The sequence below is a fragment of the Orcinus orca genome, chromosome 5, assembly GCF_937001465.1.
Source record: "Orcinus orca chromosome 5, mOrcOrc1.1, whole genome shotgun sequence".
NCBI classification, from domain to species: domain Eukaryota; kingdom Metazoa; phylum Chordata; class Mammalia; order Artiodactyla; family Delphinidae; genus Orcinus; species Orcinus orca.
The window spans coordinates 26,783,503-26,804,213 of record NC_064563.1 but is presented as its reverse complement, the minus strand read 5'-3'; the positions used below and the strand labels follow the sequence as shown (position 1 = coordinate 26,804,213).

At 33.7% G+C, this 20,711-nt stretch overlaps 1 protein-coding gene across 5 annotated transcripts in view; it reads right to left on the bottom strand.

The window, feature by feature from the left end:
- ATR (ATR serine/threonine kinase) overlaps positions 1-20,711 on the bottom strand; it is a 104,266-nt gene that overhangs the window by 43,973 nt on the left and 39,582 nt on the right. For all 5 annotated transcript variants that reach the window (XM_033402776.1, XM_033402778.2, XM_049709824.1 and 2 more), the window contains 7 exons: positions 14,615-14,821; positions 13,423-13,536; positions 9,148-9,263; positions 5,338-5,458; positions 3,860-3,997; positions 2,818-3,028; positions 613-791 (listed from right to left, as the gene is read on the bottom strand). In XM_033402776.1, the coding sequence (XP_033258667.1) occupies positions 613-791; positions 2,818-3,028; positions 3,860-3,997; positions 5,338-5,458; positions 9,148-9,263; positions 13,423-13,536; positions 14,615-14,821 (1,086 nt within the window). The remainder of the gene's footprint in view (positions 1-612; positions 792-2,817; positions 3,029-3,859; positions 3,998-5,337; positions 5,459-9,147; positions 9,264-13,422; positions 13,537-14,614; positions 14,822-20,711) is intronic.

Sequence of the window (20,711 nt, the reverse complement as noted above, 5' to 3'; positions counted from 1 at the left end):
GAAGCAGAGAAATGAAGAGAAGGTAAGAAATAGTCATCTTGAAGAGTGCGAAAGTAGTCTTTACTAGAGAAACATAGAATGACTGAAGGCACTGTTAAAGAGTCCCACTGATATTTGAGACTATGAGTTGAAAGGAAAACCAGTTAAAAATCCATTGTGTGATTTTTCTCCAGTGATGTTCAGCTGCTTACATGCAGACACTGGGAAAGCAGATGGGTGAGTTTATCCAGCACTGGAGTCTTACAAAGTGAATACAACACAGAGGGAGAAAGATGAGGGAGCTGAACATCCTTGTAAAGGAATGACTTTAACAATGAACAAGAGACTCAGAGCTAGACAAGGGAGAAAAAGACAGGAGAGGACTAATCATCCAAAGACTACAAGCTACTCATTTTCCAGTTCTCTCACCACACTCTGCTTTTTGACCTGAAAAGAAGCCCAACAATCTTGACCTAATATTTCATCCATTGTATTAGGCCCACTGGCCCTTACTTTCTTTTCTTCCCTACACTGTCATAGTATTATTGTCTAAACTGATAAAATGAACACTCTAAACATAAAAGACTGGCAATATTAAATGTCATTATTAAGTTCACTATATTAATATCAAACCTGTAAAAATCCAAGATGCTCTTGAATATTTTGCTTCTTTTCTGTAATAAATGATTCAAAGTGCATTACAGCTCGTGTGTATGCTTTGGAGCGAAAGGACGCTACTGCCAGAGTATCCTGAGGTATGAGGTCTAGAAAACGAGTTACACTCTGATAGTCTTCATAATCCACAGTAGGTACTAGATTATAAAAAGATAATTGAGTAATTAAAGACTGAGAAGATGAAATTTTAAAAGTATCCATTTAAATTTCAATTTATTTTTAATCTATTTCATGAAATAAATTAATCTAAATGTATTAGGGTATCTTACTTAGAATGTAACTACCAACAAGAAGATTGCTCAGAAGATTCTTGCTCCAACAGCACCATTATGACTTATCTTGCCTTGAACAGTCATTTAACTTATTTGAGCTTCTGTTTCCTCATTTAGAAAAGGGAAATATTAGTATCTGTCTTGCCTTACTTACAATTTTGTTGTGACAATTAAATGTAAATTTATATTAAATGTTGAGGAGATATAAAGATAATACAAAAGATACAAAGATGAGTTATTTATTATTAATAACTATAAAAACACTGATAAAGTATAGCTATTAGTAGGAAAAAAGCAGAATTATAGAAATAGCCTTCTTTTTAATTTTAAAATTATTTGTTAACAATCCATTTTTTTCCTGTGTTGCTATATATACAATATTAACTAATACAATGGAAATAAAAAGTAAAAGTACCTTTCAAGTAAAATCACAAATACTTTAAAATGGTAATTTTTTTAAAGAGTCTAAGAAAAGACCTAACTGAGGAACTTCTGGACTACCCAGTTTAAGAATTCTTATTTAAAACTTATAAATTTTAATAATGATTCATAACAGCATGTAGAAAACAGGAAACAAATAAATTTCATAATCAAGATAGTAAATTTAAAAGAAATTATATTTAAAATAAATTCTTTACTTCCACCAAAATTTGTAAATCATTTCAAATTATGAGAAATGTTAAAGTATTGTACTTTTGAAACATTACAAATGTTACTCTTAAAAGCTAGAATTTTCATTACTATGCTAGTAAGAAATGGTAATAACGGAGTTCGCGTTTGGTTTTTTGTTATCATTTTCAGATGCAGAAACAGAAACAAACATTCAATTGTTGAAATAATGTAAAATATATCAATAATTAGTCTTACTGCAGAGAAAAACATTCCCCTAAACATAATTATTTGCAAGTCCAAAAAATCTTAGAAAATAACAAACTGTTGTGCTCAACAACAGGAATATATGTGCTTCCACAGATATAGGAACAAGAGGGAGATGCTCACAAACTGAGAACTTGGTGTAAGTGAAGGCCTCTTTAAGGGTCTTAGTCAGTTTTTCCAATTAGCCTCGAAGCTTTGGGGGAAAATCATGTGATCCCACTAAATGGCTAAAGTATACAAGAAGCAGAAGTATCATATACTTTACCCACTTGCTGCAAGAATGAAAAACACAAAAGTTCAAAGACATTAAGAGTATCTATTAATGTCTGATGAATATAATTCTTCTCACCAAGTGCTTGTATCATAGGGGCAAGTGTCATTTTAAACTCTAATGAGATTCCTCTTTTAGACACCTTTGTGGGAGTTGTAATATCACAGGGAAAGAAATAGCACGATAGTAGGTGTAGCAGAGTATAGTATAGTAACATATATTAAGCATATCTGGAGAGCCTGCTGGATACCAAACACTACCAGAGAAAGGGAAAAGAAGAATAAAAAGAATGAGATGAATTTAAAAAAGAAAAAAAAATAGGCCATGAAATGAATGAAAGTAAACTCTTTGAAATTTAAAACTTAAATGTGAAAAAGACTGCAAAGAGTATCTTATAAGTGAAAAAGTATAAAGAACACTTCACTATTCATATATATACGCACTTAACAATTTATATCATCACCATCCCAATTAATCCTCAATCTTCTAAGGGAGATAAAATCAACCCTATTTTATGCAAAGAAAAATTAGGTATGTGTTTTGCTTAAGGAAGTGACAGTAAGAATTTAAAGAGAGGTTTTCTAACTATAAATTCACTGCTCTTTCTCAGTAAAAAGGCCATCTTAAAGGGAAAAAAAGGCATGCAAGAAAACATAGGTCTTTTAAAAGCTAATGCTTAAATTACAGAAAGGCGCTAACTGGTTAATAATTAAGAGAAGGAAGTATACAGAAGTTATGACTTACTAATGGAGTCCACCTTATTTCTGCTTGATTTGCCTTGTGGAAATTTTTCAGCATTCAGTGCCTGAAATTTGTGCCTTGCCCACTGTGTGAGATGGTCAAGCATGGAGAACACAGTCTGTGTACTGAGCTGACACAGATCAGATGCACTGTCTTGGGTACTTATGGTATGCTGATCGTCATGCTTTAGAACTGCCATAATTTCTGCATAAACCTAAGAAGAATCATTTTATGGTGAATAATATGTCTGCATAATATCATTTTATAATTACCTGACATATAAGACTAACCACTTTAAGGCAATAATTTTCAAAAGAAAAAAATTCATCATACATTAATAATAAATCATTTTCCTCATCTATAATTAAGCCAATAAAATGTTTCCCTGAAAAGAAAATATACTGTAAAAGAGTCACGAGAGTAAATATAAAAATATTTAAAAATTCTTCTAGATTATTCAATAAATGATCACGAAACTACTTGTTAACTAGTAGAAAATAAAACTTTAAACAATATCTCACAGTATCTGTAAAAATCAATTTCAGAGTAATTGAAGGGCATGTTAAAATAAAAGGATCAAAAAAATGTAGGAAAATATGTTCATGACATTGGATAAGAGAAGGTATCACATAAAAGGTTTAAATTAAAAAGCTATAAAAGATTTATAAATTTGGCATTTATATTTAAAATTTCTGCATGGCAAAAGGTATAAACAAAGGTTAAAAAGAAAACCACTAACTGGAAAAAATTTCTGTGAGATATGACTGGCACAAACTGGTATCCAGAATACATATCAAACTACCAATTATTTAAAAAGGACACACACATACACAACCACAAATAGGTAAAGGATATGAACTAAGCATTATATAACTCTTTGATAAATAAAAGTATAAAAAAAGGATTTTGTAAGCATTTTCATATGTACTTACATATTATAGCATACCTTGATCTACATTTCCTACTAATATGTAGCCTTTTTAACACTAATTACATTGCATAAATGTTTGGACAAACAGAAACCAAATAAAATGATATTTCTTACCTCCTGCTGATCTTCTTGATTACAACCCAACAAAACATACACTAGAATATGTGGAAGAAGATAGATGGTCACCTTGAAATCATGCTTCATCATAATGCTACAGCAGGTGAAGATTTTACTGGCAAGATCATGCCGCACCTATAAACTCCAATGGTTTAGAGAGAGTAAGTAGTTTTATTCATTTTATTCTTTTGATTAATGCCAAAAAACAACATGTGAGCTAATTTAACATTGCAGAGTGGGTATTCTATGGAGAAATGCACTCAAAGCAGGGAGGATTTCACATCACCATCCCTCTGGTCAAGTGCCTGAACTGCTGAGACCCCTACAGCCCCTACCTGGGCTGCCGACTATCTCAGCAAAAATGGTCTTTTCCCCTTACAGTTCATTTTAAAATGAATCACGTTTTGTTACAGATTAACTTCCCTAAATACAGTATATTTTACTTAGCTAACTTTAAATTTAGTATATTTATTCCTTGAGCACATAGATGACGAAAGTAACCAGAAGGTATTCTCTGGGCCAGCACATTAAGTACAAGATCACATTTTTATTAAGTAGTAAACAGTGATTAAGTATAGGAAACAAAATGGAAGAAATAAAAAAATTAAATTACTTGGTGTTAGAGTCAAATTTTATTGGTATAATCTAACCTTCAATTTACCAACATTACTGTTCTCTTATAAAAATTTAAAGGTTTTTCCTTCTTCAAATACAAATCCTTCACTTAAAAAAAAACAAACTAAACTACAACTAAATATTCCATAGCTGAAAGTAATTAAAGAGTATTAATTTAATATTTCACATATTATATTTTCAGTATGTTCATTAGAAAATGAGAGACACTTTCTTGAAATTACCAGGTACAAATTATAGTAATATTTTAAAACACTAATAGAAATATGAATTAAAAACAAAAGTTGTGAAATTTAAATACACCTTAAACATTTTGGGTGAACACAGGGTACCTTTTTGTTTGTCAGGTATGTAAAAATTTCATATTAGGAAAACGTCAGAAATATACCTCTATTTTTCCATGAAATTTCATTTTTAAAAAACCTCTACTTTTATTTTGGAGGAAGTTCAGATAATGTATCTTCTTTTAGAAGTAGCCACTAAGGGATAATATTATCTTATTACCTAAGAAATCGTTTTATTATGTAAAAAAGTCTGATAAAGCATTTATATCCTTTTAAACAGTATTATTTTACAACCTTAAATGAACAGACATAATAGACATTTTACAAACACATGAAGAACATAGCAATTTGCTTGATAAAACAACTACCTTCTTACTCAGAAACTGTTACTAGTAACAACAGAGAAATTGTTACTCTCTAGTAGTAAACATTTCCTATGAAAACTTCTATATCAGCACAAATATTACAATTCCTACTGTGTGTACTATGCATTCAGATAGATGTTCTCGTTTCCTTTACAATTTCTGTTCAGTTAAAAATTCTGAACAGAGTTCTTACCTTTGTTATAAGATAACCTGCCCAAGATGCTGACCATTCTGCAAAGTTATTACCTAATTTACTTAAGTAAATTGGCTTCTTTACTCCAGACCAATCTGTTGACTTCTGCGAACTCTTATATCTGTAATTTAAAAAATTGTTTATTAAAATATATATACATATTTTTATAATATAAAAATATATATATATATATATATCCATCTGTTTAGAACTTTAGTAAAGAAAGCATAAGAAACTACATCAACTCTTTCACTGACTACCCCACTACTGCCTTGCCTTTACTGAAATCTGGCTAAGGACACTACTTTCCCTAAAGCCTTCTTAATGGCAGGGCAGTAGGTCATTGACGCACACCCCAAGTACTTCAAAGGATTTAAGTCTGCTTCCTCCCTTCCTCAATGCTCTTTTCAGATCCTTCCAACCCCGTCATTGTACAAGAAAGATCTGTTCCTTTGAGGTTCAAGCCACCCAGGTATATATACTATTCTCTACTCCTCATTATGGGCATCTACCAAACCCACTGATTACCAAACTCACTGATAAATTTAGTAAATTGCTCTGCATTTTCTTTCTTCACCAAGTTTTATCATCCTGAGTGACTTCAATGTCTGGCTGGACCATCTAGTCAAAATGAAAACTTCTCAATGACTTTCCCCTCTACTTCTTTGTCCGGACTCCCTTGCCAATACAGAGAAAGTTCTTCACTTCCAAAATGTACTATTTAGACCTCACTTTATGGCCAGTTTCCCAAAGTTCCAGTTCTTTTGCTCAGTTACTCTGACACATATATTCTCTCACTGAGACCTTCTGTCCCTTGACTCTGCTAAACTCTCCTGATCTATAATACCCTCCTTTTCATTACCTCTCTCCCTAGCCAGCTTGGTCTCCACGGTGCTTCACTTCAAGTACTCTCTTGGTAATATGCTGTATGCACTCCACTCCCACATTTTCTTTACCAGCTGTACCCATCCACCAAGCTCCCAACCTTGAATCAGTCTAAATGCCTGCCTTCATTGAAATGATACCTAGGCCACTGCATTGATAGAGGAAAAATCACTAAATTGCTTATGAGATTAGTACTACTACATATCTTAGTCTTCAACCTCAATGGACCTCTATGCTGCCCAGAAATCCTTTTAAGTTTTCCTTATCAGCTCTCTCTTCTCTTTCCACAGTGGCTATTTCAAATCATCACCGCTCTCCTTACATCACCTATACCAACTCCACTGCCACTTTCAGCCAATAATCTCATCTCCTATACTTCTTACTTCATGGAAAAAAAAAAAAGAAGAAACCATTAACACAATCCCACAACTAAATCTGTAAAATTTGCTGAGTTCCATCCATTATTTTATCTTCCCCTATTACAGAGAAAGAGATTTCACTTCCTCTAATCTAATCTCCCATTAGATATATGGCTACCATTTGGATGCCCCTCGGGGTCCCTATTATATCAATTACCACTTCTCTCTTCCATAACTTCAATATGATCCTTTCTATTTGCTCCTCAGTGTTAACACTTAAACATGTTCAAACAGGTCTCATCTTACCCATGTGTACAGCAATTTTTTGAGGTGAGTGGGTTCCTTTTTAATCACCAAAGCAAGGTTAGGAAATGACAAATATAATTAATGCCCTATACTCAAGGTTCTCGGCAAACATTATATATTTCACTGTATCACAAATGGCTAAAAACTGAAAAAACCCAATAATCTCTCAGTTAACCATCACTATTTTGAATCTTCATGAATTCTCTAGATGATTTTACCAAGTTTTATGGTGAACTTAGTTAGAAAACTACTGATATTGGGGTACAAGTCAGGTTCTGTCAAGACACACCCTGATATTTTCTCCTAAAATTATTTCTGTGGCAATTTTGAACTGTAGTTGATCTATCTAGTTCTAAAAATCAAATCTCCCAAACATAGCCATCCCTTTGATCTAGGTTTAGTGACTGCGTATAAACAGCCCAAGTGAAAAAAAAATAAATTAAAGGAGAGTATAGGAGTGTAACTTTAAAGCAGCAAAAACAAGGATATGGTTTTAGGAAGTCTTTTATTTCTCCTAGGCCCTGTGAAGAAAATATCAAGCAGTCCAAGCTATAAAACTGCCCTACAGGCTAACCTGGTATCTTGGTGTTTCATACAAAAGTGAGTCAATTCCATTAATATTGCTCTCTATTGACTTCTTACATTTATGAGGTGGTGATTTCAATGAGCAGATTCCAGCTAGATAAATTGAACTTCTACCATTGAGGGACCATCTGAGAGGTTCCTTCAAACTCCCAGATGTAAAAGTAGAAGGATCATAAGAATTCTCATTGCTTTGCTAAGATCACTCTTATAAATGACCACTTAAATATTCTTCTTATGAAAGAATAAGAAGTTGGCAGAAAATGTTGGCTTCTTAAGAAATACTAAATTGAATAACAAGTGGGCAGAAATGGTGGCTTCTACTTCACATGAAGTAGGGAATAGCCACACTACCCTTTCCAGAAAAAAGCAGAATTCAACAAGCTGACATTGAATAAGCATTTATTATTGAGTCTAAGTCAAATGTCAGGCACTCTGCTAGGTACTTTTTAACATTATCTTCTCTATTTCTAACAATCATATAACATAAGTAAAGCTATTCACATTTTCAAGATGAAAAAAACTGAGACTTGGAAATATTAAGTAAATTGCCCAAGATTTTTAGAGTGAGCAAATGCAGAGTCAAGATTCAAATTTCGGGGCTTCCCTGGTGGCGCAGTGGTTGAGAGTCTGCCTGTCAATGCAGGGGACACGGGTTCGTGCCCTGGTCTGGGAAGATCCCACATGCCGCGGAGCAGCTGTGCCCGTGAGCGCTGAGCCTGCACGTCCGGAGCCTGTGCTCCACAACAGGAGAGGCCACAACAGTGAGAGGCCCACGTACAGCAAAAAAAAAAAAAAAAAAAAGATTCAAATTTCGGTCTACATGACTCTAAAAACCATAAACTTTCCACGAGATCACAGAAACTCTTAAGCATCTATATGTGCTATAAAATATAGATAAATGGAGAAGTATGGAATCCTCAAAAAAGAAAACACAAACATTTATTTTACATCTTTAAACAATGCTCTTCCTAAGAAATAAAATGATGTTTAAAAGGTTTCTAAATATTAAAGGGTATCTAGCAAATAAGTATGCATACTTAAGGGCTTTTATAAAGAATTTTACTACATGTCTACTAAGGCTCAAAGACTACATTTATGCAAGGTCACATATCCAATAAGCTTGTGACTTAGACTACCTAAAATTAAAGTTTCTAACGAAAAATTATTTATGGCCTTCAATCAGTCCTAACAAAGTTATTAAAATGGGGAGGAAAAAAGGTAGAAAATACTTTTTTTAAAAGTAGAAGGAGAAAATATTTTCATGAGGAGAAATTGGTAGGGCTAAAAATCTCTAATCTCTAACTGGGATTACTAAAGGCTTTGGGATTAGCTTTAAATTCTTAAATTTCTGTGTTAATTAGACCCATCAAAAGTTTCAACTCACATTCAATTTAAAGTAGATTTTTCAAAGTACTACTGACAGTTGAATTAAAAAAAAAATCAATCCTTTCAGCTTCACTGAATTTGTCTAAATACTAAATAAAGTTACAGAATTTAAACAATGAGCAGACTATACTTCTCATTTTGACAATATTATAAGCATAAATCTTAGTGCAAAACACATATTAGAACATACTAAAAATACTTTTAATGCTAAAAAGTTATATCAAAGATAACATTTAGTTTATAAAGTTAAAAACAATTTTATGAAAATAGTTTTAATGAGTCTACAGACCTAGTATTTAGATGAGGTTCCAGTATTTCCCGAACATGTTCGGGAAATCTCCTCCACAATTGGTGACCTGGGCCATTGGTCTGCATCTCTCTACAGTCATAAATAGAAAGTAACTCCTACAAATACATATTTTACAGTTGTAAATCATCAATGAAACAGATAAACCTTTACATCCATCAACATTCTTCACATTACAGCCATAAAAATACATAGAAAAATACATAAAATGATAAAATTTTGGAGTTGTCTCAATGCTTAAAATCATTTAGGTGACTTACTCAAGGTCACAAAGCTGTGGTAATATTTGAACATGCAATTTCTGTGCTGTACATAACATGTATTGAAACAAATGACTAAGCTATTTGGAGGAAAAAATTGGAATTTTCTATATTTGTAGAATTTTTAGAATTTAACCTTTTCTGAATTTTAATGAATGTAACTACAAATCCAAAATAGTTCAAAAATTCAAGATATCTCAAATTCTATATATAAAGTACTGAGCTTAAAATTCTGAAAATAAGATGCAAATGTTAAAGACCAATTTACTATTCAAGTCCATCAATGAAATGGTTATATTTTACTTTCCTGAAAATAAAACAAGTGGGATTTTATAAAGAAAAAAAAAAATCTTTGTCTCCAATATCAATCTTTAAAACAAGACAAATATGTTAGGGTATTATATCTCCCATCATCTACTATTCTTTCTTTCTAATTTCACTGAAAAGGACCACATGCAATAGATGTATTCCTAATAATTATAAAGTATAAATACTGTCTAATAGAATATGTACTTTATATTTAGCATTTTTTAATAAAAGTAAGGAAGTTTATGAAAGTTCAAATACAGAAATATTCAAAACATTTTCATTTAACTTTAAAATGTTATTAAAATTTTGTTTGAAGCCAGCTTTTTCTGATGTTTGCAAAGTCACACTGGCTACAGAAGTCCTCATAATCAACCTCCAATAACAGACTTAGTAAATCAGCAATCGACTAACTTTTTGGTCTTGGGACCATTTATACTTTTAGTGTTAGGGGAGGGGAATTAGATAAAGGCAGTCAAAAGGTACAAACTTCCAGTTATAAATAAATACTAGGGATGTATTGTACAACATGATAAATATTAATTAACAATGCTATATGTTATATATGAAAGTTGTTAAGAGAATAAATCCCAAGAGTTCTAATCAGAAGGAAGAATATCTTTTTTAAAATTTAATTTTGTATCTATGAGATAATCGATGTTCACTAAACTTATTGTGATAATCATTTCACAATGTAAGTCAAATCATTATGCTACACGTCTTAAACTTAGACAGCTCTGTATGTCAATTATATCTCAATAAAATTGGAAGAAAAAACAAAAAACACATACACTTACAGTTGTAGATCTTGCTTCATATTTCACTGAGAAAACAAGCAATCACAAGAGATCTCCACAACTTCCATGCTAATATCTCCCCAGCCTGGCAATATCAGTATCAGTGCTTATATGCTCTGCTTTCTCTTTTGTTACTACAGATGAATTGGTTTTTTCTTTTTAATTTACTCTAATTTAATGAGTCACAATTGTATGTTTTATTTTTTAATTAATTAGTTAATTTATGGCCACGTTGGGTCTTCGTTGCTGTGCGTGGACTTTCTCTAGTTGTGGCGAGCTGGGGCTACTCTTCGCTGCAGTGCGCGAGCTTCTTTTTTTAACATCTTTATTGGAGTATAATTGCTTTACAATGGTGTGTTAGTTTCTGCTTTATAACAAAGTGAATCAGCTATACATATACATATATCCCCACATCTCCTCTCTCTTGCGTCTCCCTCCCACCATCCCTATCTCACCCCTCTAGGTGGTCACAAGGCACCAAGCTGATCTCCCTGTGCTATGTGGCTGGAGGGGGAAGGGTAAGCTGGGACGAAGTGAGAGAGTGGCATGGACATATATACACTACCAAAGGTGCACGGGCTTCTCATTGCGGAGGCTTCTCTTTTTGCAGAGCACGGGCTCTAGGTACGTGGGCTTCAGTAGTTGTGGCGCATGGGCTCAGTAGTTGTGGTTCGCGGGCTCTAGAGCACAGGCTCAGTAGCTGTGGCGCATGGGCTTAGTTGCTCTGTGGCATGTGGGATCTTCCCGGACCAGGGCTCAAACTTGTGTCCCCTGCACTGGCAGGCGGATTCTTAAACACTGCACCACGAGGAAAGTCCCTTGTTTGTTTCTTTTTCTTTTAAATTTTTTTTTTTTGGCTGCGCCAGGTCTTAGTTGCGGCATGCAGGCTCTAGTTCCCTGGCCAGGGATCAAACCCAGGCACCCTGCATTGGGAGTGTGGAGTCTTAACCCCTGGACCACCAGGGAAGTCCCAAATTGTGTTTGTTTTTAATTAAGCCTACTCTTTCCACCGGTACACTATATTCCACATCTCTTTACCTATTTAAAATAGTATTATAGCAATTCTCTTATACAACAACGCTATCCTCCTCCCACTGAACTGTTTCCAAGCAACAGATAAACATGTTGTTTTTTTGCCATCTTTACGCCCTTTCCTCCCCAGCTACTAACTCATTCTCCCGCTCTCCTTGATAGCAACACTCCTCAAAAGAGTTTCTGTAATTTCTCTAATTCCTCTCTTCCCACATGTTCTTAAAAATACTCTAATGAGGCTTTCTAAACTACACTGAAACTGCTCTTGTCAAGGTCACCAATGACCTTTATGTTAATACAGCCAATGGTCAATTCTCAACCCTGAAATTATCAAACCTATGATCAGCATTTGGATCACTCCATACTTCCTGAAACACTTTGTCTTCCAGAAAACCATATTCTCCTACCTTATTGGTAGCTCCTTCTCAGTTTTCTTACTTTTTCCCTCTTCTCACTGAGCTCTCATTTTCCAGGTCTCAATTATTAGAACCTTTTAATCTATACATACTCCCTCTCTTGATCATCCCATCCAGAATCACAGTTGTAAATGCCATCTCTACTATGAACTATGAAAACTTCCAAATATGTTTAAATCATACCTCTAACCATGAATTGCAGACCCGAATATCTAACAAAATAAAAAAATCTTTTAATTAAAAAAATATCATGAAAAGGGGCAAAAAAACTCAAACTGGAAAAATATTTATTACACGTATGGTAGACATAGGGTTAATTTCCACTACATCCAAATAGGTCTTAAAAAATCAGTTAAGGGCTTCCCGGGTGGCGCAGTGGTTGAGAATCTGCCTGCTAATGCAGGGGACACGGGTTCAAGCCCTGGTCTGGGAGGATTCCACATGCCGTGGAGCAACTAGGCTCGTGAGCCACAACTACTGAGCCTGCGCATCTGGAGCCTGTGCTCCGCAACAGGAGAGGCCGCGATAGTGAGAGGCCTGCGCACCGCGATGAAGAGTGGCTCCCGCTTGCCACAACTAGAGAAAGCCCTCGCACAGAAACGAAGACCCAACACAGCAAAAATAATAAATAAATAAATAAACTCCTACTCCCAGTATCTTAAAAAAAAAAAAAAAAATCAGTTAAAAAAAAGACCAATACCAAGGAAAAAATGGGAAAAGATCATGTAGAGAAAATTCACAAAAAAGCAATAAATATATAAAAGATGTTACACCTCTCTCGTAATTAAATGTAAATTAAAATGAAACAATATCATTTTTTATTTGTCACTGGCAAAGACTTAAAATTTTAATTAAGGGCAGGTTTGTCAAGGGAATATAAACTGGTGAAACTTTTTTGATGAAATCTATCAAACGTAAACTCTGTATCTGCTCTGAGACATTTTAATTTCTGGATATTTATATTATTGATATATATTCACTCAAGTACTTCGAAATTATGCATGTTTTCAGAAATCATTTTTTTGTAAAAACAAAACATTGAACACAACCTAAATGTGTTAAATAAATTTCTTAAACAAATTATGGCACGTTCATACTGAATATTAAGTCATTGAAAAGAATGAATTAGAGATATATGTACTGACATGGAAAATTACACAAGATAAGACTATTAAGCACAGAAGAAAATAAAGTACTATGATCTGCTTGTTTGGTGGAGAAAACATATATATTTGTATATACATAGAAAAAACTTCAAAGTACATATAATAATCTGTTAGGAGGGTACATTTCTGTACTCTTTGAAATTTTTGTTAAGAACTTGTATTACTTTGATAATAAAAATGACAGTCAAAAAAAAAATAAGAGTTTCTAAAGCATAGAATTTACAACTTTCTTACTAGAATTTAATAACATAAAGCCAGTAATGTCTATATACACTCTTACCTGAATGGCATAAGCAGCTGAATCTTGAGCTCGGCTGTTATCTGCATATGCGAGGTAAGCTCTTGTTAGTTCCATCAATAATCCATAGGCAAAGTTTGCATCTTCTACTCCAGTCTCAATAAGAACAAGAAAAAATTACAGGCTAATTTGTATAAATTTTCTTAAACTGTACCTCATTCCATGGTGAATTTAACTTAGTCACCTAAGTCAATTTAACTTAGAAAAGGAAAGCTCAGTAAGGTTTAAACAAAGTTTGGTACCAAGACTAAAATATAATCTGTAGCTAAGAAGCCAAATCTAAGGCTTTTCAGACCATTTATAAAGTGTTAGACTCATTCAACTTTTACATAAATCCAGCAATTTGCATTTTTTGTTTTTTAACTCTTAGAAAGAAAATTGTACATATAGAATTTCCTAACTTGCATTCTGTAGAACCTTGGTCAGCTGAGAAGCTCCAAAAAATAATTTTCACACACTCTTCTCTAGGAGATTCATAACATTCCCCAATATATTAAAAGTTCTGTTTAATTTTGTTTTACAAGATTTCCCACACTCATTCGACTATGGAAACATTTTTATATACACACTATTAAAACACCCTGGGAATCAGTTTCCCATGGAGACACTTAGCAATTGTGTTTAAATAGTAAAATTTAAATAATTAGATTTTAAGTATCTGTCATGATTAGGTTAGAAAGCTTATTTATTTTTTGTTTTTTATTTATTTTTGGCTGCGTTGGGTCTTCGCTGTGGTGCGTGGGCTTCTCATTGCAGTGGCTTCTCTTGTTGCGGATCATGGGCTCTAGGCGCGGGGGCTTCAGTTGTGGCACGCAGCCTCAGCAGTTGTGGCACACGGGCTTAGTTGCTCCACAGCATGTGGGATCTTCCCGGACCAGGGATCGAACCTGTGCCCCCTGCATTGGCAGGCAGATGCTTAACCACTGTGCCACCAGGGAAGTCCCTAGAAAGCTTATTTAAAAGAACATAGCACACTAGACTGGACTCCAACTTTATAGTTTTTGGCTAAAGGTCTCTGCAATAGTATTAAGGAATAAACTCAGAAATTACCTAAATTGTCTAGTTTAGATCAAGCTGCCACTAAGGATAACCTGAACAGTTTCTTGTAAATGCAATATAGAAACCCCATTAGGACAGTGAACTCTTCTGGTCATTCCAAATTACCAGAACTTACCACAAATGTAAAATCTTTTCCTTGGGTTTCAGTGGTTGAGAAATCTAGCCGACCTGGATCTATTGCTCCCAATTCCCCTAAGCATTCCCCACAGAGCAACCGAGCTTGAGAGTTTGCATCTTGGCAACCTTTCAAAAGCACTGTCACCAACTGTGAAATAACAGGTTCCACTGTTTCACTATCTGTTGCATATCTGATCAGTTTTTCCTAAAATAAAAGTAGAAAGTTTATATATAACTTCTACAAACTAGTATATTGTCCTAACCAGAAAGCTTAAAAATATTAAGGAATATCTGACAAATATTGACAAAATTAAATTACTATATCTTTAGTCTTTTCACCTAGTTTTTGCTGAGTTCACATAATATAGTCCACAATATGTTCTGTGGGATTAGAACCATTAAGTGTACTTAAAAGTTTTAATCATTAATCCATTAAATAAACAGTTACTAAGTATTATTACATCAGTATACAGAAATAAGACATAGTCTTATCCCAATGAGTTTATAATCTAAAGGGAAAATAAACATGCAAACAAACAGATAAAATATCATACAATGTGTACAATAACAAATATGTGTACAAGGTAAAGAAGAAATGAAGAAGATGAAAAAGAGCTCAAGAGTATCTTTTCAGAGATAATAGATATTTTAGTAAATAAGTCAATAAGGAAGAGCTATTAATTAAAATAAGAAAACTGAGGAGTGTATAAAAAGCTAGTACAGCAGAAAAAGATATGGGAAAAGAGTCCTGTGGGGATGATTTAAAAAAAAAGACGTAGGAAGAAAGAGGTAGGCTTTATGAAAAAATATGTTGGTTCAAGTCATCTTTTTTCATCTATCTACTGAGGATGCTGTAAGAAAAACTGTTAGGCATAAGAAATGACTATTCTCAAGCCAGTTAGATTTAGATATTGTAGCTGTGTGACCACTTTAGAACTACTTTGTTTACATAATTTTCCTTCTAGCAAAAGTAAAGCATATATGAGCATCTCAAACTCCATGTGATTCAAATTAGAGTAATACGTTTCAAAAGAAAAATAAAAAGACATTTTATGTCATCCAGAAACTTCAACATTAACTCATTTAAATAACATTACAGGTTTATTCAGGCATAAATACTTAAAATAGATGAATTAGTAACCAATAAACAGCAAAACTAATATAATTATAGACATACATTACCTTGCTAAAACTAGAAAACAATAAGGAAAAGAACATTTTAGTTGGCAAAGATAAATGCAGTTCATACTCAAGACAATAAATACATGAACACTAAATGAAAGGTAATTTTAAAATATACCTCTCTCCTAAGTGCTTAAAAATGTTTTTACTTCACTTCTAGGTTAGATAAACTGGGTTTCATTTTTCAGCAAAAAATATTCAATTCCAAAAGAATTTATAAAATGAGTGTGTGTTCAATAAAGAAAGAAAGAAAGAAAGAAAAGAAAAGAAAAAAAGAACAAATCCATGTTTTTATCATGTCCTAAATGTCCATATACACTTGGGTCTATTTCTAGACTTTCTATTTTTTGCCCACTGGTCTGTCTGTTTACTCATGTACCAGTATCACACTGCTATAATTATAGAGGCTGTAGAGTATATTAATGTCTGGGAGGGCTACTGAACTCCCACAGTTTCTTTTTTTTTCAGATTTTTCCTAGCTATTTTTTACATGTTTGTTTTTCCATCTTAACATAAGTATGAACTTCTCTAGTTAAAAAAACAAACAACTTGGCATTTCTTCGGGATGGCATTAAATTTATAAACTATCCTAGGGAGAATTAAAATTTTTGTAATATTGAGTCAACCTACCCAATAAATAAGGGGTGTTTCCGTTTGTTTAAATCAATTACATTTTTGTGTCTTTCAGGAGTGTTTCAGTTTTCCTCTTATTGGTTTATACATTTCTTGTTACACTTACTCCTAAGTATATTATCTTTTTCTGTTACTACTGTAAATTGGGTTTTCCAACAAGTCTTCCAACTGGTTATTGTTGCTATATGAAGATTATGATTTTTATATTCTCCTATCTTACTGAATTTGTTTGTTGTCTGAACTAGTTTATTGATATTTTCTAGAGTTTTCCAAGTATATTAGCATGCCATCTGCAAATAGAGATAGTTTCATGTCTTTTCCAACTCTTATGCCTCTGATTGTTTTCTCTTATCTAAATTCATTGGCCAATATTTCCAACTGAATGTTAAATTGTAGTGGAGATAATGAGCAAACTTGCTTTCACTGGGAATGCATCTTATTTTCCCATCAAGTGTGCATGCGTGCATGTGTGTGCACGTGTGTATGCAGTATACATAAACACACATATGCATATCTATACATTTATAATATATTAGTACTATCCATCGATTCCTATTTTCTTTAGTGTTTTTATCTGAAATGGATGGTACAGTTTGTCAAAGGCCGTTTCAGCATTTATGAAAATAACAGTATGATTTTTTTCATTAATTCTATTATTAGTTCACTCACCATTTCCTCCCAACCTCCCAGCCCCAGGCAACCACTAATCTATCTTCTGTCTCTACGGGTTTGCTTGCTCAGGAGTATATATATTCATAATGTATCGTCTTTGTAAGTTCCATATCTTCTATTGTATTTTTGTGAATTACAGCTTTTAGTATTATAAAGTACCCTTTTTTGTCACATTTCATACTTTTTGGTTTCTATTCTCCTTTGTCTAGGGGCAGAATCAGAATTCCTGCTTTCTTACAACTTAAAAATCTGCTCACTCCTTTATTTTTAGCCTTTCTAAATAATTTATTTTATACGTGTGTATTACAAACAGCACAGAATTGTTTCCTGCTTTGTAAGTCAATTTGTAATATTTTTTCTTTTAAGGTCTTTCACATTTATTAATATGACTGATATGCCGGGCCTCAATTCTATAAGTTTTTTAAAATTATAATTAGCTCCTAAAAATTAATTTCTTTTGGTATAGAAGAAAATTTATACTTTTGTTCTAGAGGTACCCTTTACAGAAATATCTTTTGTAATGTCTCTGGTCTCTTTATTTAAGCTTCTTTAACTGTTTACCAGTTTTAAATAGTATATTTTGATTCCTAGTTGTTGCCTACACAATAGTGACTAAGCTCATTTAATTTATATCTTAGTCTCTTCTTCTCCCATTTAAAAACTTGCATAATTTCTATTTTATTAAAATATATAGCATTTACATAGAATTCTCCCAAATTTGTCCCCACCGTTGTTTTAAATATATAACTAGTAACCATAAGTTCTTTTGCCAAAGTCTCCCCAGTCATCTCTTGATTGAGTGAAGCCATTCTGTAGCATACCTCTTAGGAAGGGCTTGCTTGTGAAACTCATATTTCTTCAATTCTTCTTTTCGTTGCGGAGAACAGGCTCCAGAAGCGTAGGCTCAGCGGCCACGGCTCACGCGCGCAGCCGCTCCGCGGCATGTGGGATCTTCCCGGACCAGGGCACGAACCCGTGTCCCCTGCATCGGCAGGCGGACTCTCAACCACTGCGCCAGGAAAGTCCATTTCTTCAATTCTTGTATGTTAAAACTGTGTTTCTTATCTGTGATATTCTAAGGACAGCTTGGCTTATTTTTGTGTCCCTTACGTTTTTGAAAATGCTGCTATCCTCTAGGCTCACTCTGTATATTGCTGTTGAGAATTCTGATACTTTTCTTGCCCTTTTAAGTGATTTTTTAAAAATATTTTACCTGTAGGTCCTGAAGATTTCTTATTATTAAAGTCTAAGATATGTCTCAGGGTTGACTATTCTGGGGTCAATGTTCACAGGTACACAATGGATCCTTTCATTTTATGAAATGAAAGTCTTTTATTTCCAGAAAATTTTCTTGGGTTATAGTTTTAAATACTAATTATGTTCTATTGTTTTATTTTTCTTTTTGAGAAACTCTATTTGTATGTGAAATCTTTGCCAAGCTTCTATTTCACCTACTTCTTTGATCCTTTGTACTCCTTTCTCTAATCTCATTTTTGTTCTCTTGATAATTCTTCTGCCTTTCGTCAATGCTCCTTACTAAAGTTTTAGTCATATATATTCTCCCCCCACAGTCCTTATAATTTAACCTTCATTTCTTCAATTTCTTCAGTTCAGTCACCTCTTGTTTCATATCTTGTTTTTTTATCCATTTCTCTGTTTAAATTTCTCACTTCTTTTTTTTTTTTTTGGCCACGCCACACAGCTTGCAGGGTCTTAGTTCCCAGACCAGGGGTTCAACCTGGGCCCTCAGCAGTGAAAGTGTGGAGTCCTAACCACTGGACTGCCAGGAAATTCCCTTAATTCTTCTTTTATATCTGCAAATGCTTGCTTGAAATATTTAATTCAGGTTATAGTGCTAAGTCTAGTTTACTTATGCTTTATGATTGGTTTTGGGGGAGAAACTGTCATCAACCAAAGATTTCATTTTCTGTTTTTGTCTTACAGTAACTTTGTATATGTATAGAACATATATTTTTTTTTCTATTTATATTGTGGGCCCTTCATAATAGCTGTATGCAGTTAACAGTAAGGATTTTGTAGTAGCTTACAAGATTCTGATTTTGTAAGTACTCTTTTCTGTCAGCATAGCTCAGTGTAGTTTTTTTCATAAGTAGCTTTTACTGGCAGGAGAGTAGTATGGGGAGGTATATCTTTGATTTTGTGGATTTCTTTTTATTTCTGCAGGACCCTTAAAATTCTCTCTCTTACTTTCTTCCTTCTGTTTACTACTCTCTCCAAAAAGTGCCTTCCCCTACCTATTCTTTTACTTCTCCCCAGAGATAATAGCTTCCAAAGACTGCAACCTTAGGATCTACACACTTTCAAGTACCTTCCCCATAACCAATTCTCTGATGTACCACATCTTAGACCAACTTTCAGTATCGTTGTACCTAGAGTGGGATCGTCTCGGTTGGTGATTTTGTCTTTGCTTTATCATCATCCATAGTTCCTTCAGTCCACTTTTTTTTCATAGGGTCTCCTCAGAATCTAACTGTTCTCAACACAAGCTTGTGGCATGAGCTCCAGAGATAGCTCTGCTGATTACATGTAATTTGAAGTTCATAGTATTCTCAGTCTCACAGTTATGTTGAAGGTGTGACTTATGTGTGGTTTTATTTGCTCTCCTTTTTGCTATTTATGACGTTTTGCAGGGTATACAGAGATTCACATTTAGACATTCACCATTATCCTAGGATAACTTGGAAGTCCCTAGCAGCTTTATTTTCAATGGGCTCATTCTCAGATTTGTAATTATTAGTAAATATATCTTTTTATTATTTATTCTGCATTGTCATCCAAGTTTATTTTGGTCTCAACACAAACAACTTGTCCTTCTGGGATTTAACCATAGGGATTCACTTCAACCTGAACAGCATCAATTTTCATAAAGTGGTTATACGGTTGCTTAGTTTGATCTATAGCCTGATTTTTTTTGACACAGAAGTTAAATTTTTCTGCTATCCACTGAGCTTAGCTGTCCTCTATTCCTTCAAAAATGTATATTCCTCCTTAAAAGTAAGGAGTAGAAGCTGTCATTTCTTTAATGTCAATGATCCTCTGGTGACTACCCTAGAGTACAGCACTTTTGCAAGGTCAGTCCATCAAAGTAGTTACGCATCCAAGGCTACATTAGCCATCACCTTATTAACTGTCACACCATCTTTAAGTGTGCTTTATTACTACATTATACCAAATTATTTGTTTATACAGTTATACAACTTTAGATCTACTTTTAGATAAACACTGTCTTTCAACGCACTCCTAAAGTATCTTTTCCTTTCTCTGTGGCTAAGATTTGAACTTTTAAAAGAATATCTTTTGTGTTTGTTCTTTCATGGACTCTCACAGCATCGCTACAAAGACTCTCTTGATCTCTAACCCTGTTATCTTACATCATTTTCCTACTCTGGTTATTGCTGTAGGTTCTTCTAGAGCTGCACTAAGATAGTCCAATAAGATAGCCACTATCCACATGCAGCTGTTTAAATTTAAATTAAGCAAAATTAAATAAAATATTCAGTTCTTCAATCATACATTTCAAGTGCTCCAGAGAGCCACATGTGGCTAGTGGCTGCAGTGCTTATATAGTGTAGGTGCAGAACATTTCC